Source organism: Erpetoichthys calabaricus, chromosome 14, assembly GCF_900747795.2.
Source record: "Erpetoichthys calabaricus chromosome 14, fErpCal1.3, whole genome shotgun sequence".
Lineage (NCBI taxonomy): Eukaryota > Metazoa > Chordata > Cladistia > Polypteriformes > Polypteridae > Erpetoichthys > Erpetoichthys calabaricus.
The window spans coordinates 90,931,663-90,956,981 of record NC_041407.2 but is presented as its reverse complement, the minus strand read 5'-3'; the positions used below and the strand labels follow the sequence as shown (position 1 = coordinate 90,956,981).

The 25,319-nt window shown below is 40.6% G+C and overlaps 2 protein-coding genes across 7 annotated transcripts in view; one reads left to right on the top strand and one right to left on the bottom strand.

Moving 5' to 3' along the window:
- Positions 1-3,934: 3,934 nt before the first annotated feature.
- On the top strand, positions 3,935-9,291 carry cited4b (Cbp/p300-interacting transactivator, with Glu/Asp-rich carboxy-terminal domain, 4b). 2 transcript variants are annotated; one of them, XM_028819800.2, is made up of 2 exons: positions 3,935-4,100; positions 6,948-9,291. In XM_028819800.2, the coding sequence occupies exon 2, from the start codon at positions 6,954-6,956 to the stop codon at positions 7,653-7,655; it is 702 nt and encodes a 233-aa protein (XP_028675633.1). In that variant the 5' UTR covers positions 3,935-4,100; positions 6,948-6,953; the 3' UTR covers positions 7,656-9,291. The 2 variants fall into 2 exon arrangements, with proteins under 2 accessions (XP_028675633.1, XP_028675632.1); XM_028819799.2 differs by having other exon boundaries at positions 3,936-4,100; positions 6,945-9,291.
- Positions 9,292-13,607: 4,316 nt separating this feature from the next.
- Positions 13,608-25,319, bottom strand: part of LOC114665313 (polycomb protein SCMH1) — a 59,248-nt gene continuing 47,536 nt past the window's right edge. For all 5 annotated transcript variants that reach the window (XM_028819796.2, XM_028819794.2, XM_028819795.2 and 2 more), the window contains 4 exons: positions 19,352-19,480; positions 16,589-16,774; positions 16,304-16,440; positions 13,608-14,009 (listed from right to left, as the gene is read on the bottom strand). In XM_028819796.2, coding sequence (XP_028675629.2) covers positions 13,884-14,009; positions 16,304-16,440; positions 16,589-16,774; positions 19,352-19,480 — 578 coding nt within the window. In that variant the 3' untranslated portion in view covers positions 13,608-13,883. The remainder of the gene's footprint in view (positions 14,010-16,303; positions 16,441-16,588; positions 16,775-19,351; positions 19,481-25,319) is intronic.

Genomic DNA, 25,319 nt, shown 5'->3' with positions numbered 1-25,319 from the left:
TATATATATATATATATATATATATATATTATATATATATATACTATATATATATATATATATATTTATATATATATACAGTATATATATATAAGAGGGCATCGTGGTGGATGTTAGCCGACTTGCTGACCAACCACAAGCGTTACCTGGTAGGTAACCATCCATACAATCAGATTGTGATTCAGACTACGAATGCCGTGAATGTAATTACCCCGATCTACATGCTGTCAAATAAACGAACCACACGCCGTGGCGCAACGTTAGGGGCTTCGCATCTAGTGCTGATGTCCGAGGTTCAATTCCCGAGAGGGAGTGCAGTGAGTGTGTACGCCTGATGAGCCCAGAATTAGGGTGAAACACGAGTTGCGTACTCTTTGCATTATTTGACAGTAAACTATTTCAACCATATATATATATACAGTACACACACTCTCTATATATCAAATCCTAAGCCTAAAAGTGCAACGATTTTGTGCAAAGATCTCATGTGATGATTTTATGTCATGTTTTTTGTCACGCTTTAAATCAGGCTTATTTTAAAACCTACATATATATGTTAGGTAGAATGTCTAGAGGGGTGCTGGGTGGTCTCGTGGTCTGGAAACCCTGAAGATTTTACTTTTTTTTCTCCAGCCGTCTAGAGTTTTTTTTGTTTTTTCTGTCCTCCTTGGCCATCGGACCTTACTTTTATTCTATGTTAATTAGTGTTCCCTAATTTTAATCCTGATTTATTTTGTCTTTTTTCTTTCTTCATCATGTAAAGCAATTTAAGCTGCATTATTTGTATGAAAATGTTCTATATAAATAAATGTTGTTTGGTATCATTCTTTTTAGAACTCATCGAACTTTAATGTGATGTTGTTAGATTTTCAGATTCTTATTCTGTTTTTAAATTATAAACTAAAAAATATCAAGAGCTCATGTCTCGCAAGAAGGGACTGTGTGCCAAAAGATTTAACCATTCCAGGGCTGGAAATAAAAGACAAAGAGTAGAACAGCTGCTGTACAGGCTTTTAAATATTCGAAGCTCCGCGCGAGATGCAGATCACACGGCACGGCAGCAGGAGAAAGCCAGCAGCTGATCGAGCAAAGAGGACGTAAAAAAAAAACTGTATTTGTTCCCCATTGTATCACTGTTTAAGAGGGGGTTTCAGAGGAGCGACCGCGTCTCCTTGGGGTGCGTTCAGCCCCCCTCTTCACAACGCAAGTGGCAGAGAGGTGAAGTGGCTGGTGCGTAGCGCAGGCCGGGGGTGTTGGTGAGCGAAGCAAGCAGGGGGCGAACCCCCTAGTATATATATACAGGGTGAGTCAAAGTTATGTTAACACTAATGGATTATTTTTATCTTGACCATACCTTTCCAGATCGATGGATAGGTGGTGGTGGACCATTGCCATGGCCTCCACACTCCCCTGATTTGACACCCTGTGATTTCTAGTTATGGGGTAAGGTGAAAGAGCAACGTGTATAGCAGGAAAGTTTGTGATATCAATGACCTGAAGGACAGAATATGGAGTGTGGTATCATCTATCTATCTATCTATCTATCTATCTATCTATCTATCTATCTATCTATCTATCTATCTATCTATCTATCTATCTATCTATCTATCTATCTATCTATCTATCTATCTATTCCTTGTGAAATGGGTGTCCGGGCATTAAATGGTACTGTTGCTTGTTGGTTTTTGTGTGTTGAACATGATGGCGAACAGGTTGAGACATTCCTGTAAATTATCTTGCACATATGAAGCATGTTTTGTGAATAAATTCTTTCCGCCATTCAAATGTTAACATGATTTTGACTCACCCCATATATATATATATATATATATATATATATATATTTATAGTCACACATGTGCATCAGAGAGTCCCTACCACACTAGGACATGATGGGATGCTACTGCTGATGGTATTGTCTCTGTTCCTAATCACAGCTCAAAGAATGAAGGCAGCTGACTCCTTCCCATCTGGTCCAGCGACCATAAAGCCGAGATTCTCCTAGAAGGAGTTTCCTAATTCCAGGATGAGAAGTGCCAGATGGAGCTCCAACCTGATGCATTTGATCGCTTCACAGAGGCTTGCTTTTAAAGCCAGAGCCTTGTTTTTCAGTTATTTTGTACCATTGAGTGTCTGTTTATTTTCTGGACTTACTAGTTATTAAACAGGGGAAACCAGGTTGGCACCCCAACATTTCTTTGGTAGACGTGTGTTTCCTCAGTCGATGGCAAAGTATGTTGTAATACATATGCGCCTGGGGACCACCTTCCTGCCTCTGGTCAGGTAAAGCAGTTCCACCCCGGGGTCAGAGGGGGCACTGACGCTAACAATATCTTCTCTTTACTGCTCCGCAGCCAGGAAAAGACACCCAAAAAAGACACCTAACCGTTGTTCCTAATGCCCAGGAAAAGTTCCGCCCCTTCTGGAACAAGTGCTATAAATTCGTCCCACTCTTAGGAGGTGGCGTCAGAGGTCAAACTGACACCCAAGACAGAAACAGCTCCTGATTTTTTGTTGGTTTCTGATTTGCTTAATGCTTACCGTTTTGAGCCATTTTTTTGTTATTTTAAAAGAGGTTACCTGGCTGGTACCCCTAACTTTTTTGGCTGTCAACCCTGCTCTGTTTTCACGGCCACATAATTTTATATACAGGTATTATGATCAACAGAAGGATGATTGGAGTTCAAAGAAATGTTGGGGTGCCAACCGGGCCACCCAGTTTAATGCAATTGTCCAAAAACTGAACAGAAGCAAATGCTTGGTGGCGAAACAGAAAACAGAATTCTAATAAACAGTCAGAGACAACTAGACTCTGTACAAAAAGGGGCTTGTCTGAGTGGGTCAGTCACGGGGAGTTCTGACACGCGGAGTCTTCCTTCTGAAGTGAGACGCCTTCCTGTGGGAATGACTCAGTTTTATGGTGTCCTAGTCCACAGGGACGGGGCCTCTGGGACGCAATGGGCGGAGTTCAGTTGACCTCAAGGGGCGGTTTCTCGACACTGCAGAAACAAAAAAAAATACGCCATGGTTAGTGACCACACCCCCTCTCATCCCGGGGTGGTATTACACACCTTAGTAGAGTCTGGAAGGTGATTATAAGATGCCCATGTGTGACTATATATATATAATTTTTAATTTAGGTTTTCTAGGTTTCTTCCGTTAAAAATTCTCATTTGGGGACAAAAAGTACACAGTATCTTAAATCTTTGCATAAAAAGATATAAAAAATAGAAAACAGCAATTACAAAAAATGGTTGCTATCATATATTCTAATGCAGACATCACTGTTTTAATATATATATATATATATATAAACATACTATATACCAAAAAAGATCAAATATATTGTCTAGCACTATAAGTGCCACACACTAGGCCTGCCTTGGATTGAAGCCTACATCTTTGAAACTGAAAAAAGAGTGACCCGGTCCACTCTATATTCTCAATTAACTTCTTAAAAAAATAAGGAATAATGAATGTATGAAAATTACTTATTAAAGATAAATAATCAACTACTTTGTTTATTCAAAAACCAATTATTTAGAAGCGGCAATTAAAAAAAACGGGAACTGAATTATTGTAGTTTTGGGTAAGTAAAATTACGTCAAAAAAACAGTTCAATTAACAGTAAAGGGCATGTCCTACTTCTTGGAGACCAAGCGCACTCTGGCCTGAAGAGTTTCACTCTGGAGCTCAGCTGTGGCTTCCCATCCCCCCCCCCAACGCCGTCTTTCTCCCACGAATTGTCCTTTTGCGTTGCTCTCTGGCGCCCCAAGCGGTTTCACACTACTCTACGCGGATTAAAACGAAAACAAATAATCGAGCATGTATTGGTCGGCCGGAATGAGACCGAGCCCAATGACATTCCAGAGGGCGGGCCTCGAGCACGGAGCCCCGCCCCTTGGTGCAGTTTTTTTTTCCGCTCCCAGTCTTTCACATGTATATAGCAGCAGGAGTGACCCAGAAACAGACGTACATTCGAGTCGGGAGTCAATGTGCAGGTTGTGCGAGATTTTCGAAGGTTCAGAGGTTCTAATGCAAAGCGCAGCAAGCCGTTGAGTTAACGCGAAGCTAACAACCAGGAGGATACAAGAGCAGCGGTAGGCTTCGGGCTTTATTGTTCTTAAGCGGGACACAAAGTAGCTTAAATAAAAACACCTGGGGGATTCCGTTTGGCAAGTGCGTGCGGCTCCTGCAAAACAAAGAGGCAAGGCAAAGCGGGGGAGGGGAGGCAAAGCAAAGCCTAGCATTGCAAGTTCTGCGGCTCCGTTGCTGTTTTGGAGTTTACAATTCACAGCCGGAGAAGAACGCTGCGCCCCCCGGTCCTACTTGAAAAAGCGTGCAGTCTCGGATTCGCTACACGGTTCCGGCTGCTGTGTGGACGGACTGCCTTGAGCACAGTGCAAAACCGAAAGGTTTCTTTGTGACACCGGCCTGGGTTATGCATACTCCGCCCGGTAAAGCCTGGCACACACCGGCCTTAGCAAAACTGGGTCAGAACCAGGAGTGGCCATCCGCGGACCGGCTATTGATGAGTCTGAGAAACCGCCAGCTGAGCTGCCGAGGCCTACATATTCGTAAGAAATGGTGCAGATCCAGGGTGTGGGAGCTTTTGGTTTTGCCCGACTCCCAGACGGCATTGTTGGCCTATAGGTAAATAACATCAACTTGGAGCTGCCGTGTGCCCTGCAAAGCAAAGGCTGGTGTGCAGCGTCTCCTGTGTGCCAAGCAGGCAGTTGGGAAATCCTGGACTGGACTTAATGCCCACTTTGGCTTTGGGGGGGGGGGGGGCACGGAGAGACCCGCCTCTTTGTTGTTTTTCTGCAATTTCACTAAATCGCCGTTTTAGTTGATTGGTGGTTTCCGCCGGGCGTCTTCCTGGAAGAGGCGAGTATGAGAGATCAGTAGAGATTAGACTGCGCACTTTTAAAGGGCCAGACCGGAGGGTCAAGTGACCGAATGACTGCTCCACTTTCTGTTGGGTTTGGTTTTCCAAGCAGAATAATTCCAAAAGGGGGAAAAGTGTGTATTCAGTAATGTAAACGCACAAAATCGTAAAGTAGTGCTCTTCAAGGGACCCTGGGGTCAGTGAAGTCGCATCTTTCAGCTGCCTCCCCCCTTCATTTTCAGGGTCCAGTCAAGGAGAGACTTGTTGGTTCTTTACACTTTGTGTGTGTTGCCAGTTCTTAACTGTGTGGCCTGGGGGATGACCTGTGAGTGCTATCCTGAGGGAATATGCTTAATGCAAACAAATGTACTACTGATCAGCAGTTTGTGTTTTTATTTGCATCGATAAGGCACTAAATAAAGTACCGGTTGGTCATTTCGGCATTGTGGCCAAAATGCCAGCAGGTTGAACTTTGATTTAGCTTTGGCCCTCCTCCTGACCTTGAATGAGTTAAAATTAAAACATCGGCGACAAAGTGCACCACAACTAGTGTAGGAGGAGTTAGTATTGGAAAGGCAGTATAATATATATATAATATAATATAAAAAATAATGTGTGTCTGGTCGTTTAGACTTTGTGACCTAATGGCTAACATGCTTTACTGTGGATTATCAATTAGTCAGTCGAGGCCCACCCCTTAACTGCAACAATGCTGTGTAACTTCTAAAACACCCAGGAGGGGTGTTCACAGTGGAAAGGCGCCACATAAAATGCCAATTGCTGATTTTGACTTTGCCAGCATGTTGAACTTTGGGTCCTAAGATTGCCTGTGCATGTTTGACCTCAAGTGAGCTCCGACTGTGATATCCATGACAAAGAGCCCCCCAGCTTTATCAGGAGGTGTTTTTGCATTGGAAGGTCACATTATTTAGTTCAAGGTTGGTCATTTTGTTAGTGTGACTTAAATGTTGTACTTTGCTAGTCCCTGCCAGACCTTGATTGAGCTCCATTTGTTAAATCGGTGACAAAGAGTCGCTGGAGCTTGTAAAGCACAGTAGGGTGGTGGTCATTGTTTTAAAGGCACTGTACTAATAAAGGTTGGTCATTTAGGCAGTGTGAAGTAATGGCCAGCATGTTTTGTTGCTTTGTAACCATAGAGGTGATGTTCACATTGCAAAGGTATAAATGACCAAATGACTATTGTCCTAAAATTTGAGTGGCACGAATGGTAGTTCAGACCCCTTGACCCTCTCTGCTCAGCTGCAAGTATCTTCCAGCTTTTTGTACACCGTACCATACCTTTGCACTTGCAATGCATTATGGGACGTTGTCACATGGGAGAGGCATTATATAAAATAGAGTTTGGTCATTGAGATTGTTTGTTTGATCTAATGTCCAGCATTATCTAGTTTTGAGTCACTGTTGGTCTGCCCAGCACAAGTGTGGCACAGCTTTGTACTTTGAGGGGGGGGGCCTTTTTGGGATGGTAGCTGAGTGCTTGTTATTATGAAAGGCACTATAAGCCACAGTGTTTAGACTTTAGTCGTGCAATTTTGAAACTGGGTATTTTGTTCTGTTAAAGTGTTATAACTTCCAGTGTGTCCTTTGTGTATTTATTTCTTTTGCACACTGACTGGTGTCCCATCCAGGGTTTGTTCTTGCTTGGTGTCCTTCATGACTGCTGGACATTAAATTCTTAGAGGGCCTCTCGTAAGTGGTCCATGGGACGCAAGTCTTACTGGCATCAAACCCACCACTTTCACTAGGAAGCCAAGGCTGGGACTGTTGTGAGGGGCTGCTGACGGCTTCATTTACGTGTGTGAGCCACTGATGGTGACTTTGCACAACTGCCACTCGCGGGCTTGTCTTTGGTAATCTGTTTGCAGTGGCAGAGGCTTATCTTGTATTTTGAGGGTGCCTGCCACTGTCCTGTCCTGTGCAAAACTGCAGAGGGCTCTATTTAATAATAAGGTTGGGTGGGCTATAGATGAGACTTGATGCTTTAGCACTCCTGTGGTAACTGAATTATTATTTTTTTCCCTGTCTTCCAAAACAGCAGAAGACCATGGCTGACCATTTAATGATGCCAGTGAACCATGTGCCTGGAGGCGGTGGTCTGCATGGATATCGTATGGGAATGAACCCTGGCATGCAGGGTCCCCCACAGCATCACCCACAGCAGGTTGGCCTTCGAGGGGTCCCTACTGGTCAAATGATGCACTATAATGGGAGCCCTACAGGTGCAATGGAGTCTGTCATGCGGCAACGGCCCAGCATGGTCAACGGAGGGCAGATGGGACACCCCCACCATCAAATGGCTGGCAGTCTCATGTACAATGGGCAGAACCATCACATGCAGCAGCAGCAGCAGGCACACCACGTCTCGCACCCGCAGCAGTTCATCGGAGGAGGAGGTGGTGGCGGACTCACTTCACAGCAGCTCATGGCTAGCATGCACTTGCAGAAACTCAACAACCAGTACCAAGGACACCCTGCCATGTCTATGAATGGGAACATGGCTTCAGGTCCCCCTTACAGAATGCCACCAAGTCAGCTGGCGGTGGGCATGCAGCACATGTGCCCTCCAGCTCTGACGCTCAACATGATGGACTCTGATCTGGTAGATGAGGACGTCTTGACATCTCTCGTCTTGGAACTGGGCCTGGATCGCATACAAGAGCTTCCGGAACTATTTTTAGGTCAAAATGAGTTTGATTTCATCCCGGACTTTGTTAGTAAACAGCAGCCGAGTACAGTGAGCTGTTGAGGGCCGAAAATGTGGTGGAGGGGGGGATGAGAGCCCCAGGAATGATGAGCCTGACCGGACAATCTGTTTTGCTGTTTTTAATTTATGATACTAGTAATTAGAATAAAATGATTTGCACTGGATAGCCACTTCAGGAGTCTTGGCGCTTCCGGGATACAATTTTATGTTACTCTTTTGGTCAGAGGTTGCACTCTTCTTTATCTTGGTGGCTGAACAATTTTGTTTCCCTCAGGCTTCACATTAAGACAATGGCTAATGGCTCTGATGGAAGGACCACTTCAGTAAGAGCGTACTGTGTTTGCGTGTGCGTGTGTTTTTTTTATTTTTTTATTTATACATTTTATTGTACAACAGTAAGCACAGTAAGTGCTTGACTGGAGAAGAATGGTAGACTTGTGTCTTCATCTCATTTGACACAAAGAAAACCAAAGCATCGTACTGTTGGTGCACAAGCAAGTGAAGAATGTGGACTGTTTCTGTGAGAAGTAGTGCAAGTGTGTGCACACCGGTGACTGAACTAACGTGGAGGTGCAACCCCCCCAGTTTATCCTGTTTGCTTCACATTTAAAAGATGCCTGTACAATTTCATGTCTGCCCACAAAGGGGTGCACCTGACACCATAACTGGATCCATTGACCTTGAACCTTCTCTCAATGTTCTATTCTTGTGGACACTTTTTTTGAAGGTTCTGCTCCAGTCTTTTTTTTTTTTTTTTTTTAATCCCCCCCCCCCCCCCCCACTGTACAGAGCCATGCTGAAGGTGAACCTCTGCTTATGATATATGCAGTAACTTTTTAGGCGTGTAAGAGCAGACTTCTGCTGTACAGGTAACATTAAACATTTCTGAGATTCTCCACACCTTATTTTTGTAACGAGCTAGGCTGTGTCCAGCAGTGGTGTATTACTGTTAATGATCGTTATTTATTTTTTAATGACATATTTATTGGGCTGTGTGGCAGATTAGCCATCCTGTCGGTCAATATGGTGACTCTTGAGATATCCTTTTTCCAGGGTGTCATCCTTGCTTTGTGATCAATGGTGCAGAAGCCCTGCAGGTAAAGTTAGAAGAGCCTCCTCTCTTGGACACAGATAAAGAGTAACTGGGAGTTTGGTTGAGCCTGTGGTCACTTGGGGGTGGTGGGGCTTTAGCTAAATAAATCTTTCAGGTTGTCAGACAATTTCTCCTACTAGCATGGAGCAGTGAAATGATCTTCATCCACTCCCCTTCCTGCTGCCACTCTTCTGAATTATTGAACGGGCTTCGTCTCTTTATCAGATGCATCGAGCTGAAAGCTGATCTTGGGCATCATTGTCCACTGCCTGCCATGCCACTCTGCCTTGGCAAAAAGCAAGGCGTCTCCTGGGAGGATTCATCTTTGGGGAATAATTGTAGAAATGGTTTGGTCATTCCTTCTGTTAAGAAGAAAAAATATGTTTGCCTTGTTGATTTGGACGGTACAGTGCTGGGGCCAAAAAGGGGTTGCTGTTTAAAGGCTGGTCCTGTCTTATTTATAAATGGGTCCTAACTTTATATTTTTTTAAAAGCCAAAAAAAATTCTCTTAAGGTCCTGTACCTCATGATTTGTTTTTTTTTTTTTGTATATTATCTGATGCAATAAAATGTGACTTAATTTTTTTTTTGGCGGCGTCACTCTGCTTGTTGGGTTTGGGATGTGTGTTGGGTCGGCCGGATTATTTCTTGATTGTGTCTGTGTATCCTTGTTTTTGCTGAGGAGGAGTGGTGGTCCTGTGTACAGAGGCTCAGTAAGTACACTTGCACCCCAGTTTAAACATTGTAGTAGTTTTATCATTGTTGATCAATGACAAGGCTAAAATGTTGCAGAACATTTTTCTAAATTTGACAAAATAAAAAAAAAAATCAAACAGGTTTTTTTTTTTTACCTGCCTCTACGTGTTGCTGTACTTTATATTGTAGCATTGTTCTTAAGAAATGGTGGGCAATATCAGAATAGGTAGCCTCTAGAATTTAGGCAGAGACTCCCACAGTACAACCAGATTGACCACACAGAATAAGAAAGTTCAGTGAGTTTATCCGTTTCTTGATTGAACCCACTTTTGGGGTGCCAGCTTATGGGACTTACCAGGCCGAGTTGATCTTTAACCCTACCCTGCAACTTTTGAGATGTGGAAAGGAAGGAAGGAAAACCTCAGTTTGAAGAACATGCACAGGCTGGGTGATGTCACCCTTTTATGTGGGGGTCTGTGTGGAAATAAGCTGCCTCATAGCCCAAGAGGCCCATGTTGGACCTTCACTACTGCTTTTTACATAGAGCTGGAATGTTCTCTGGTTAAGTGAAATTTCTTCCCAAATTCCTAAGGTGTGTAGTTTAATGTAATTGGAAAACCCTAATTGGCACATGTGTGGGTGTCTTGGGCAATGAGCCTGTGATAGACTGGCATCCCATCCTAGGATTTGGTGCCTGTCTTCTGTGTGGTGCTGCCAGCATCCTGGGAGATGGAATTAGCAATTAGAAGTACTGTGCACAGGGGGTCCAAGTAACTGAGCTTTGTGTGTCTGAACTGCTGTAGTCACCAGCCCACCACACTGTGCCAACTGTATTAACATGCATGTCTTCAGGAGGAAAGTGGTGGACCTGTTCAAGATCTGTGCTCAACTACATGCTACTACAGTACTCACCAGAACTTTAGAGCTTTGGCAGTACTAGGGTGAAAGCATGAAATGATGCCACCATAAAAATGAAGATCCATCCATCTGTCAATTTTCAAAAGCATTTGTCTAATTACATTGTAGCCGAGGGTCAGTGTTGGCCTGTGGCCACCTGAAGGCCTATGTTGGTGCCATTCGGACAAGAATGGAGTTTAAGGGGTGACTTTAAACCGGAGGAGTCCAAATCTGGCATGCTGTCCAGGGTTGGATAGTCTCTCCACTGCTCTATCACATGGCACTACACTGGATGGGCAAATTTTACATCCAAGTGTAAGCTAAAATCCAGATTTGCAGATGGCAGTTTTGCTTAGGGTCACTTTATCGAGCTCAAGTGACCCTCAGATTCTTGTCTTCACTACAGTGTCTATGTGGTGGACAAGTAGCACCACTAATTGACTTTAACAGAGTACTGTGTGCCACTAACCAATGATGGTCTGGTCCGCATCCCATTACATACACTACAGAGAAACACACACCAGGAAGCACTTCTTTACTCAGATGTGAAGACCAGGAAAAGACTAACCAGTGGTCATGGACTCACTGTGATGGGCTTGTAAGGATTACATGGATGGGACATTGGGACTAATAAGCAAACTGATTCACTAAATACAAGTTTTTAAAAGGGAAATAACTAGTCTTCCTGATAAGACACATTTCTAATTGATGGGCATGGACAGCATACAGATTTGGATGGAGAAGTGGTGAAGTTTAACGCAAATATTTAATATGACAATTGAATTAGGGAGTCTCAGTGGTCTGTCACAAAGCTGGATAGTGCCAGTATGTACTCAAAATAAATAGAGCAGATAATTATATACTGTGGATTATACATTGGGAGGGTGAGGCCATGTCTGGCACTTGTGCTCTGGGAGAATCACATACACCGGTGGAAATTAAATGGAAGTGTAGTTAGGACTGAAGCCTGGAAGCACTCATATATACAAAGAGTTCTGTGAATTGGGAAAAAAGCTACTAAGACATGGAGCTGAAGCAAAAGCCTTGACAAACCTTTAAAGAGAATCCGGATGAGATGTTGGGACAGCTTAGCTAAACAAAAAATGGTCTCCTCACAACTGTCAATTTTTTTATGTTCTAACAGCAAAAGGGGAAGTCCAGAGATAGGGGATGACGGAGATTCTAAGACCAGGATCTTAAGACCTGGATTCAAATTCTGGCCCAGTCACTGCCAGTAAGCAAGTTCTCTCCAGTGCTAAAGAAATACCTATTGGGCTGACTGCTGTCTGTAAACTGGCCTTTCGTGGGTGAACATGCTCAGCGTGTTGGTTCTTATTTCATGCCAAATGACAGAGGAACAAGCTCTGGAAAAAGCAAATTCTTCTGTGTTCAGTAAGCATGTTGAGGTTGACTAGCAGCTCGACAGGATGTCTGTGTCTCAGGCTCACTCTCACAGTGATTAACGGACATCCCATCCAGTTTCTACTTTGGATGCAATGCTGTCTTTGTTGGCTCGGGCTCCCTGTGACCCTGGAATAGCAAAGGTGGTTCAAAAAACAGACAAACCGGTTCTCTTAATTTTTTTTAAATGCACTTCTGCTGTTAAACATTAATGTTAAAAGCAATCAAACTGGAAAGGTTCTCCTTATTGCAAATCATTAAAAGAAGAAAAAGAAAAAAAAATTCAGCAATCATTCAAAACAGAGACAGATGCTCATCTCAGAAGAACGCGAAAATTAAATTTAAATCTTCAAAGGGAAATTTCAAAGAGAAGGAAAAAAAAATCTCCATGTACTTTTCAAAAGTTAAAATGAAACAGAAGAGCAGCAGCATCATGTGAACGTAACAGCTGCTGGGAGGAGTCAAATAAAACCAATGGGAATGGAGGAGCAAAATCCTGCAAAATGTTACTCTACTGCCACCTGCTGTGCACACAGCATAAAGTTCAGTCTACAAATGGCTGCCTGGACCTTAGTGTGCTGGTCTGCAACTTTCCATCACACTGTTTGATCGATTCCCCTTCACTAGTTACCAACTGTGCCTGCTTACTGGCCCACTGTGTCCATATTGTGTCGCCATACCAAGCAGGTGACACTTACCACTATATGATTGGCAACAAAGATCTTCTGTCTGCTGCATATCTGCCTCCTGGTCACCATTACAGACTTTATTTAACCTCTAAGGCTTGACACACAGACTTTTTATCTTTTAACCTCTCAGATATTGGAGGATTCATAATTTCTTGTACTACTCACTTTAATGTTTCTGTCTTAGTATGTGGTGGAGGTGCCTACCATAAATTGTTCAATAATACAGCAGTTGTATGGTTGGCCTAGTATTTTTTGAAATACTTAAATGCAGAAGTCACTTTTCCAAACCCCTGGTCTAAGCTGTACAGAACACATAGGAAAGGAAACACAAAAACAACAACATAACACAAGCCATCAAATGCTTTAGTGTTATAAAACACACCAGTGTTCGGTACAAGGCATAGAGAGGTCTGGATCAAGTGTGCATATTCTCTCAGTATTTATTAGGATTTTCTTTAAAAGTCCAACTTGTTTTACATTAAGTGCCACCCAGATTTGATAACAGACAGAGAGGCACAGACAGAGGTTAAATATGAGAATGAGGAATAGTTTGTGGTAATGTATTGTGTATTTCCTATGAGTGATTCTGACATTTTAGTCTGTCTCTGCTGTAAGAAATACACGCGACTCCTTCTCAAACAGCCCTTGGGTTTAAAGAAGTTCAAGTTAATAGGTGCTCACAATTAATACTCTTCCTTTTCATATGGTGAGGTTTGTGGCATATTAATACATGTTTTTATCTATCTACCTAGCTACCCGTTTTACAAACCAATTTGGACCAGTTTAGTGCAGCATGGACCTGACATTTTGGCACAAGTTAAGAACCAATCCTGTAGGGACAACCTGGTCCTATTTAGTCTCCTATCATCCTGTAATGGTTCAGGAACTGAGAGGAATGCAGAAGTACCATATTTGCATCTTTGGAAAACAAATCCGTGATGTACATGTTCTCCCCAAAGGACTTACTCATACAAGAAAGGATGGACATGTTTCTGCCAGAGTCTGACTAAGCAGAATGACAGTTTACTAGATCTGTTTTGGATGTTGTGCCTGATAAAATATGGGAGACTACTTCCCACCAGCACTCGGGAACAGAACAGCCAAGATCAGAGAAAGGGCGTATGCCTGAGGAAGCTGTGTTATTGATGAGGAGTACAGAACTTTCACTTGTGTGGTATTGAGAAGACCTCAATATGTTTACACAGCATTAGAACAAAATTAAAGATAAACTGTTTTTTATTCTCTTTTTGAATAGTTATGTTATAAAAATTGTTGGTTTGTAACAGAATAAAAAAACAAAAGCTCCTCTGAGGTCTCAATTTCTGCACTTGACTTCACATCAGCTTGCTACATCAGGGCTGGGAGAGACTGAAGGGAACACCGCTGGCCCAAAATCTCACAGAGTTATTGTGCTAGGACCTTGCTCCACCTTCTCCTTGTCATAGAATCTCTTATTAGTGCATCAGTTTATAAAAAAAAGTATTAAACACTTCCTTAGAACTTGCCCTGTTTGAGTCTGTCTATATGGAAGGTGAGTTTGAGTGCAGGGCCCAACTTTAGGCCCATGTATTTCATCATCATGTCACTGCGCAGCAGGAGTAAAGCCTTCCCATCAATTTCCTGGAACAAAAAAGACAAAAAGCTGTAGAATGGAGAAAGTAATCTTTGGTGAAGAATATTATTATAATATTAATACACAATCTTAATAATAGGTAAAACAGTTTAAAAAATCATCCTGTACATTATACATATTCTTCAGTTTCTTGGATCTTCTTCATTGGTTATTTATAGATTCTACCAATTTTGTTTTAAACAATGACTTTCACAACATATGCATTATTGTAAGACACTTTATAAAGCAAAAAAGGGTGGAATAAGGTCTCACAAAATGTTTCTGTATTATTCTGAACAGTGGCCAAAGTATAGAAGTAAAAACTTGATGCATGTACTTCAATGAATAAATCTTTGGCTTACATTTAAAAAGTAAAAAAGTGTCTAGAAGTCTAGAAAAAGTGTACTAAACCATACATCTGGCATATATGGTTAAATGTAAAAATACAAAAAAACAAAAAACAAATTTAGTAAAGAAGAACAGCAAATAACATTGAGAACCTCAGATTTGTCATCATCTGTTTTCAGTGCAGTTAGGTTGATTGCGCTTTTGGTATGACAAAGCACCAACACTGGGATTTAGGAAACAAACTAAATAATACCAACTTACTGTAGAGGGGAAATAAGTGGAATAAAAATGTCCAAGGAAATATAAGAAAAAAAAAATCATTTGCTGCTATTATTTAGTGTAAACACAAATGTAAACGTTAGCCTGAAAATCATAATGTCACTTTTGTGCACACCAAAATGTGTACCCTGTCTTACTCTCCAGCTACTGTAACTCAGTTAGAGAACAGCCATTGCTTACATTATGTCCAGGTTAGGCTTGCTTAATATTTTCAAGGCCTTGTACACATTTACTTTACTGTTAAGATCCAATGCTTACAAACTGTGTACAGCAGAAGTCCTCAATTACAGTCCTAGAGGACCACAGCTGCAGGTTTTCATTCCAACCAGTTTCCTAATTAGAAGCCTCAGTCCTTACTGATAACAAAACTTGGTATTTAATTATATGGCTTGTTAGTATGGTCATTCTTTGAAGACAGTTTTTTAACACATTACAGATTTTTCTTTTCTAAGCACTTTACCCACGTTTTGTGGACAACAATGACCCTCATATTTTAACACAGGTACTTCATGATGCATATTTTAAATGGCAGCATGTTAGCCACAGAGCGGGTGGTTCCTTAGTCATTTGCACCTCATTATTAACTGGTGGTTAGTTAAGAAAAAAAGAAGTATTTAAAATGTAAATGCAACAGTTTAAAACTAAAATAATGAATTAAGGGATCTGAATCACAACAAGTGATTTAATGGATAAGTTTGCTGATTTTCAAGTCAAAGTTATTTCTTCTGTGTTCTAAATTGAAGTGTTTTCTAAAAGTTCTATAAAACATTTAAGAGTTTTTATAATAGAACCTTATGGGGCCTGGATCACCTGGAACACAAAAGCCTACAAACTTACCAAATATATCAAGTTTTCAAAGCCCAAAACGTTGTCATGCATTGATCTGCATCTTGTGATTATACATATATTGTAAAATAGCTTATATATGTAATTTTCCAAAAAAAAACCCAAAAAAAAAAAACCCATGAGATTCAGCCATTTTAAAGAAAGAACAGCATACAGTTCTTCACTCAGTAAGGAAATAACTTCGACTGAAAAAAAACCAAAAAACGTATCCTTTTACTAAACTTAAATTCAGAAAAGTATGTTACTTTAGCAGTATATACTTGGATTCTAAATAAAATATTGAAGTGAAAAAATGTAGCCACTATTTTTTTTTTTGCAAAAATTTGTATTGATGTCCACTTATTCTCTTCAAGTGATAGAACTATTCTAAAATTTACTATGAATCCAAGAATTCTCATTAAGAGAATAATGGTAATTTTTGTCCTCTTTCTTCCTTTTAAGAAACTGAAAAAAACATATTCCAATCAAAAAAATAAATATATAAAGCGCACGTTTCACAGTTTATATATGAAGTTCATTGATAGTTAATTTTCATGATAATATCAACTGTTGCAAAGTCTTTGCCATAAAAATGTAAGAAAGTAAAGTTTAGAATCACAAGTATGTCAATTATTCACCCCCTATGAAGCAAAAATCCCTTCCTTACTTTCTTTGGTCAGCAAGTTGGATAACTGTAATATGATTACCATTTTCCTTCTAAAGGACGTTATAACAATGATGAAATATGAAAATATAAAATAGCAAATGTTAAGAATTTACAACACTTTTTCAAATCCCTAATATGGCTTATTTTTAACAAAACTATTCCAGATAAAGAGTCTAAACATACGTGTTTTCTGAAAAGCTCAGCATGTGGTCCAAGCTGGGGATCAGCATCTCGAACAAACTGCATAACATCATCAACTGTCCAAAGATTGGGATCCCTGCTAAAGGAACGTGGGCTGTCTCGTGAGCTTAAGAACCGGTCTAAGGAAATATGAAATATAGTGAGATATATAATTAATCAGTGATTCCAATTTCTTACATGTTATGTTCAAAATAACATGAAAACGTATTTGAAGCCAAGCATGGAAGTATCATAAGAACCATAGTTTGTGAGCTGATGTTAACTTACCCCCGGAGCCAAGGCGTTGCAGTGAGTTTGGCAGACTGCTGCTTTGTGTTAGTGTTCTGAAGGATGGCGAACGGAAGTCTCTCCTGGACGGGCTAGCAGAGTTTATAGATGCAAGAGGTGACTCAAAGCTGTCGAGGCGATGTTCAGTTGCTGCAGGGAGACCACTCTCTATTTGGAACGTTTCCGCTAATACAGAAGATAGCAATCAATATAACCATTAGTATGCCACTAATGTATCAAAAAATTTCAAGACATGACTGCAAAAGAAACAGCTGGAAAGGTTTCTGAAGAAGAAGTATGAGCTCTTTCATAGGCTCGCTTCACTTAAACCTGCTAATAAGGTTTTGTGAATTAGACACTGAATATGTTTAAAACAACTGTAATAATCATTAGTACAGTGCATCCAGAAAGTACTCACAGCGCATCACTTTTTCCACATTTTGTTATGTTACAGCCTTATTCCAAAATGGATTAAATTCATTTTTTCCCTCAGAATTCTACACACAACACCCCATAATGACAACGTGAAAAAAGTTTACTTGAGGTTTTTGCAAATTCATTAAAAATAAAAAAATTGAGAAAGCACATGTACATAAGTATTCATAGCCTTTGCCATGAAGCTCAAAATTGAGCTTAGGTGCATCCTGTTTCCCCTGATCATCCTTGAGATGTTTCTGCAGCTTAATTGAAGTCCACCTGTGGTAAATTCAGTTGACTGGACATGATTTGGAAAGGCACACACCTGTCTATATAAGGTCCCACAGTTGACAGTTCATGTCAGAGCACAAACCAAGCATGAAGTCAAAGGAATTGTCTGTAGACCTCCGAGACAGGATTGTCTCAAGGCACAAATCTGGGGAAGGTTACAGAAAAATTTCTGCTGCTTTGAAAGTCCCAATGAGCACAGTGGCCTCCATCATCCGTAAGTGTAAGAAGTTCGAAATCACCAGGACTCTTCCTAGAGCTGGCCGGCCACCTAAACTGAGCGATCAGGGGAGAAGGGCCTTAGTCAAGGAGGTGACCAAGAACCCGATGGTCACTCTGTCAGAGCTCCAGAGGTCCTCTGTGGAGAGAGGAGAACCTTCCAGAAGGACAACCATCTCTGCAGCAATCCACCAATCAGGCCTGTATGGTAGAGTGGACAGACGGAAGCCACTCTTTAGTAAAAGGCACATGGCAGCCCGTCTGGAGTTTGCCAAAAGGCACCTGAAGGACTCTCAGACCATGAGAAAGAAAATTCTCTAGTCTGATGAGACAAAGATTGAACTCTTTGGTGTGAATGCCAGGCATCACGTTTGGAGGAAACCAGGCACCCGCTCATCACCAGGCCAATACCATCCCTACAGTGAAGCATGGTGGTGGCAGCAGCATCGTGCTGTGGGGATGTTTTTCAGCGGCAGGGTCTGGGAGACTAGTCAGGATAAAGGGAAAGACGACTGCAGCAATGTACAGAGACATCCTGGATGAAAACCTGCTCCAGAGCGCTCTTGACCTCAGACTGGGGCAACGGTTTATCTTTCAGCAGGACAACGACCCTAAGCACACAGCCAAGATATCAAAGGAGTGGCTTCAGGACAACTCTGTGAATGTCCTTGAGTGGCCCAGCCAGAGCCCAGACTTGAATCCGATTGAACATCTCTGGAGAGATCTTAAAATGGCTGTGCACCGACGCTTCCTGCCAACCTGATGGAGCTTGAGAGGTGCTGCAAAGAGGAATGGGCGAAGCTGGCCAAGGATAGGTGTGCCAAGCTTGTGGCATCATATTCAAAAACACTTGAGGCTGTAATTGCTGCCAAAGGTGCCTCGACAAAGTATTGAACAAAGGCTGTGAATACTCATGCACATGTGATTTCTCAGTTTTTTTTATTTTTAATAAATTTGCAAAAACCTCAAGTAAACTTTTTTCAACATTTTACCTTGTTTCTGTTGATATTGGAATTGGGATTTCTATCTATGTGACTCTAAATTGATGAAAGTAAAATCTAAAAAAAACTGTCATTAATTTGAAACATCATCTTAATCCAGTCTACACAAAATGCCAATAGAATAAACAAGCAAAAGTTACTAAAAAATCTGAACTAATTAAATTTTAGTTGGTGTACATTCACTAAAATAGTACACTTTATTCCTTTTTAAAATTTAATCATAGAATAACATTTTTAGTAAAAGGAGAACTTAATTTAAACCAGGAATGCTTGTATGCAGTTACTAACATCAACAGTGTATGTTAAACAGAAGGCATTACTTTTCTAATAATGGATGAGAACTTTGCATCTGAGCTCATATAAGTTTGAACATTTTCACTGAGGATTAACAACTTCCATGGCACTGTCTGCTGGGTCCTTTTATGAAGTCTGTGACAAACTACTACAATATTAGTACTAAAAAGACCTGAGGACAGTAGGATGTGACCACACGTTTACTCAAATATTGCCACATTACACAACTTTACAATGCAAGAGAAATTTTAAGAGGCAGAACATTTGCTCTTTTGAAAGGTTCACTGTCTAGTGTATGTACAGCAGTTCTCCTTGTTATTGGCTAGCCTTTCATGTAGAACTTTAGATTGCAAAATCTCTCTCAGACCTGTATAAGTCCTTATGTTCATTCAACAGCAGTCAGCAGTATTTAACCAGATAGATTAATACCTCATATTCAACGACTGTGTTATATAAGATGAGTTCCTCTTATATCTTATCTCAAGTGGTTTGTGTTATTCTTTTGGAAGTAAAATAAGAAGTCACTCTAAAGAGTAATTTGTACCTTCTGTGGGGTGTCGGTCATTTTTAGTAAGTTTTGGGGAGAGGGGAGCACTATAGGGTGGAGAATCCTGGTATCTTTTGCTTCCTCGACCAGGAACAAGAAGGGGACTTTCACCATAACACTTCCTATCTGTGAAAAGAAGAAATGAGAATTTAATAAAAATACACTACAGAACCTTATGTAATTAGTAATTTCAACCATTGAAGTGCAATTACAAGGCAAATGAAGTGAAACATTTTATTTCATTTTGACACTGCAATGTTATTAAGTACACACAGGCCAGTACAGAAAAGGCTAATGACTTTAAATTACAAGTCAGTTGATCAATTGCTCTATTCCATTTATACTCATTGTTTCCATTACTGTGTCTTCAAAGATAGTAAGGAACCAGACACATAATTACTTGTGTCAGTGTTACAAAGAAGTAATCCAGCTCTCCATAGCAGTTATTTTAAATTTGATAGCATGTGTTACAATATTTCAAAAAGCAAAGCATTACTCTAGAATATGAAAAGGAAGAATTCTGCACTACAGGGTTATTTCTGTAAAAACAAAGATTCATCTCAAAATATGTTAGAATATAAATAATTATTTAGGACTTTAGGTGACACTGAAAATCTTTATAGAGTAGAGGTTCCTCAACTAGGATTCCAGTGGTACCTATATATTTCCAAATGTATCATTCAAACTGAAGACCTAAAGAGGGCACAATACATTTGTGTAAAAGGACTTTAAATAAAAGATGGATACATTTTAAGGAAATATTATGACATCTGTGGAGTCAAAATAGTAAGACAGGATTCTGAGCACCAAAACTAAATGGTGAAATGAGGAAGTAAAGAGCAAGGTGGCAGTGGAAAAAAACGAGGTATGGAAAAAATGCACAGAAACAAAAACGGAAGAAGACAGGGTAGTATATACAAAAAAGCAAAAAGGAGCTAATAAAATTGTGAAATCAGCAAAGAAAAGTATAATAGGGTAGAATTTGGGAAGAAAACTGAGGGGGAAAAACACTTCTGGAAATGTAACCAAAAGCTTAAAGTGAAATTGAACGCAGAAAATTAGACTAAATAAAAGACAAAGAGAGAGGCAGATAGGATACACAAAGCATGGAGAACTACTATGCAAAAAATGTAAAGACGAAGTAATGAAAATCCTATAGAAAGGGAAAAATGAAGATGGATGTGGAAGACCATAAAGGAATAACAAAAGAAGAAGTAATAATGCTCTAATTAAAAACAAAGACAAAGCAGCTGGGGCAGGCAGGTTAACAGCTGAAATGTTTAAGAATGGAGGAACAACAGTTGGCAAATGGCTAGAGAAAAACTTCCAGCAAGTATGCCACATACAGGGAATCCCAGATGAACAGGAATGAAATCGTACCAATATATAAAAAGGGACTCCCTTACAAAACAATATGTTTTTCATCAAGAGGTATATTCAAAGTCAACAGTAAACAGACTAAGAACAGTAATAGGGAATAAAATGCAAGATGCACAAGTAGTATATAGACTAGGAAGACAAATGTGGGATCACATTTTTCACTGTGAGAAAAATAATTTAGAAAAGATTAGATACAAGTAAAGATGCATACCTAGTGTTGATCGATTTAAAAGCATTATTTGATGCAGTACCATAAAGATGTATGGTTGCAACGAATGTGCCCTGAAAATCAAAAAGGATGATTAAAAGTAGTGATGCTCCAATTGATTGGTTGGCTATGTAAACTGGCTGATTTTCACTACAAAAGACTCGACTGGTGTTCAATAAATTGGATGATCATAAAAACTAATCTTTTTGGCCCATGCTTTTAAAGCTTTATGGTAAATTAGTAGTAGTGCTCCTTTACATTAAATATTATGGTAGATGAGCCTTTTTTTTTTTTTGCAGCGAGCTTCCTATAGTCTATACTAAGAGCAGCAAGTCAAGGCTTATTTCACCAGAGGGAAAGAGGCAATTAAAATATTAGTCTTTATGTTAAAGATCATGGAGTAATAAACCGAGAAAAGGGAAATGGAGAAGTTGTCCTGTGTATTTAGACACATGCAATAAAAGCTCCCTTAATGAACTCAGACCTTTTTCTTTTTGTCCTTTAATTAAAATGGACAACATTTGTCTGAGTTTGGACAATGAGCTTGTGTTAAGTACAGCAGCTCACATTTTCAATTGGAAAAAGAAAAAACAAAGAATTTGAAACTGCTGCTTAGTAAGCAACAGGCTTGTTAACTTAACAGCAAAATTTGTCTTTTACTTGAAAACTTGTTAAACATGTTAGTCACGTGTCTTCTTGATAAACACCTAATGAACATTTGATACATTTACATTTTGGTAAGAAACAAGTACTGCATAATTAAAATGGTCATCCATATTTTTGACAAGCAAAATACCCGCGCTTCGCAGCGGCGAAGTACTGCTTTAAAATTTTTATTAAGAAGAAAAGTAAACCTTTTTAAACTGAGGGAAAATATACCAATAATTATTTGTTAAGGATCTCTTTGTATACCTCGTCGTCAGTTTGGCCCTCCAGTTGTAATATGACCAAGCTGTGCGCTGAGCTTACTCTTGAGCATGCAACGTATAGTTGGCCATGTGAAAAGCAATCTTGGCTCAAATCAATGCCAGCCTTTTGTAGAGTCTGTCCATGAGACTTATTAATTGTCATTGCGAAGCAGAGCCTTACTGGAAATTGAAGGCGTTTGAATTGAAATGGGTTTCATCGATAACTTCGCATCCAGCTTTTGAGAGTTTAAACATTCATAAACATCAAAGTGTCCACTACTCAAATTGTCACCTGTGAATCTAAGATGTTTAAGAGGCATTAGCGGTTGTCCAAAGGTGTAAAATATTTGGCCATTTTGGTACACTTGAAAACGACAAGCGAACAATTCAGCGGCAGCCATCAACTCACATGCAGAACCATAGGTGAAGGGCTTAAGCATTTCACTCTTATAGTGCTCCTGTGTAGTATAATTATCTCCTGTACCGTCATCAGTCCACACCTTGAACCTGGTCCCAATCATTCAATACATAAGACACAATGTTCCTCGGATATCAAAAGTGAGCCTGATATGGCCGTGCAATATGTAACACAGAGAATGGAAAAGTTAGTCGCCATCTCCGGGCATGGAAACCACTCGGTAAGTGACAGTTCTTTGATCGATGGTGATCACCTCGATAGACATGTTAATGGGGGTACAGTTGGAACGATAAAGGAAATGGGTACCTGAACAATGTAAACTAAGTCTAAAATACCTACACAATAACTATAATCGTAATAAACGAACAATAATACAGCGGAGAAGCCGTGGATTAAATATAAAGGCTGCAGTTATCAGCTGGGAGACGTGAATACCGTGGCAAAGCAAGGAAGGGAATGAAGAGACTGGAGCGACGGACGGCCTTATATAGGCAGGTAGCCACCTATGTGGGAGGCGTGGGGATGGGGGACCCAACGCCGCCTTACACGGCGACAGAGCTGCAGGCTATGGACGTATATATGTATGTAAGTAGGATTCAGTTAGCGTTGGGAACCCACGTACCAAATTACTTGAAGATGGGCCCATAAGTAACAAAGACCATTGGAAAGTTCAATATGGCGGCCGACAGTGGCGTCATACCACCAAAATAAGTACGTACATCGGTTTCGGTTAGCGCAGGGAAGCCGCCTACCAAATTTTGTGAAGATGGGGCCATAAATAAGAAAGTTTAACATAGCAGACGTTGTCGACCGTTATGCGTAGAATTTCGAAATGAAACCTGCTTAACTTTTGTAAGTAAGCTGTAAGGAATGAGCCTGCCAAAATTTCAGCCATCTACCTACATGTGAAGTTGAAGAACTAGTGATGAGTGAGTCAGTGAGGGCTTTGCCTTTTATTAGTATAGATTACATCTCAAGAATTATGACTGTTTAGCTGAATTTGGTAACGACTACCGATCCTAATGTGATGTGGGAGACCACAGACCCTGAAAGTTGCTGAGGGCTGTGTTAGTGTTGACAGTGTTCCCAGAAGGAGGTGTTTCATCTCGCAAGGCATGCTGGATATCATTGAGACAAGTCACAGTGTACAGCTTGATGGCAACTCTGGTCTGTACCGGGAACTGAGAAGGACAACTGTGAGGGCTTTCAGGGCAGATAAGGAGGCATTTGTTAGAGGAATCTGTGAGCAAGTGACACACCACCTATGGTCTAGTGACCCACGTCATGCTTACAGAGGAATCAAAGCATTATGCACATCCAAAAATGTTCCTTGGAGAGTCTCAGACAGGTTGGCTAATGGAACGGTCCGTATGGATGACACTGCAGTTATGACCCGCTGGGCTGGCTACTTTGACCAGCTATTTAAAGCTGATCCTCCGGCTAAGATGCTGGATATCTCTGGGTCCACGGTTCTTGAGGCTTATCCTCCAATTAGCTGTGAACCACCCACTCTCACAAAGATTGCACAGGTGGTGAACCACCTGTGGGTAGGGAAGGCTGCTGGGATCTGTGGCATCCATGGTGAACTTCTCCAGGCTGATGTCATCCCAGCTTACTAGAAAACGAGACTTGTTGTCCCTATCTGGAAAGGGAAGGGTAATCGTCTGGATTGCATCAACTACAGGGGGATAACACTGCACTCGGTGCCGGGTAAGGTCCTTGCTAGGGTCATCCTCAATAGGATCTGTGATCACTTGTTCACCTACCAGCGACAGGAGCGGTCTGTTTTTACACCTAGGAAGTCTACCATCGACTGCATCCTGGCACTGAGGGTTCTTGTGGAGTGTAAACGCGAATAATGGCAGAGTTTCTTTGCAGCCTTAGTCGATTTTTGTAAAGCTTTCGACTCAGTTGAAATTATGGGGTGTTGTGTGTAGAATTCTGAGGAAAAAAATGAATTTATCCATTTTGGAATAAGGCTGTAACATAACAAAATGTGGAAAAAGTGATGCGCTGTGAATACTTTCCGGATGCACTGTAGGTGGATAGGAATGTCAGGCTTTGTTGCACTGAAAGGTCTGTTCTTGTTCAGATTATTCGAATATTCTAACAGCAATTATACAAGAAATAAATGTTGTCACACAGGCGTGTTTAAGAGACAACTAAAGGGCTTGAGTACATGTAATACCATGCCGGACCAAGGGGTGGCGAAGAGCACTAATTCTCCCTCTCGATCTTTTACTGACCATTCTAGGTAAATCCCGTCCGGTTCTGGGGCAGCCAGTGACATCACTTCCGGTTCCGCTCCTGATGATATCATGTCCTCTACTGGTCTTTAAAGCTGCCGTCTTGTGTATAATGAATCAGTTCTGTTTTGGACTCGATTATGACAACATGTCTATGATTTTGCAACAGTTTTACAGCCGGGAAAAATTATACAGGTGGCTGCCCCAACCCTTCGCAATGTCTTATGGTGTTTCTTCTTACAATGTATTTAAAAAAAAAAAAAAAGCTGTAGTGCAATCAATGATTAAAAAAAGAATACAACCTATAAGCACATGAATATTTACATTTAAGCTCTGATTAATTGCAATTAATTGATTGTGTTAGAATATATACAGTATATACTGTACTGTATATACAGTGGAACCTCGGTTCACGACCATAATTCGTTCCAAAACTCTGGTCGTAACCCGATTTGGTCGTGAACCGAAGCAATTTCCCCCATAGGACTGTATGTAAATACAATTAATCCATTCCAGACTGTACGAACTGTATGTAGATATATATTTTTTTAAGTTTTTAAGCTCAAATATAGTTAATTACACCATAGAATGCACAGCGTAAAAGTAAACTAAATGTAAAAACATTGAATAACACTGAGAAAACCTTGAACAACAGAGAAAACTAACAGTGCAAGAGTTCGTGCTATAGCGCTACGAACTGCCTGCTAAAAACACTTTTTTAATGAGTTTTAAGCACAGGGAAAAAAAATGAACATTTGAAAAATCCGTAATTTAATAAACCACCAAGAAAAGTAACATTGCAACA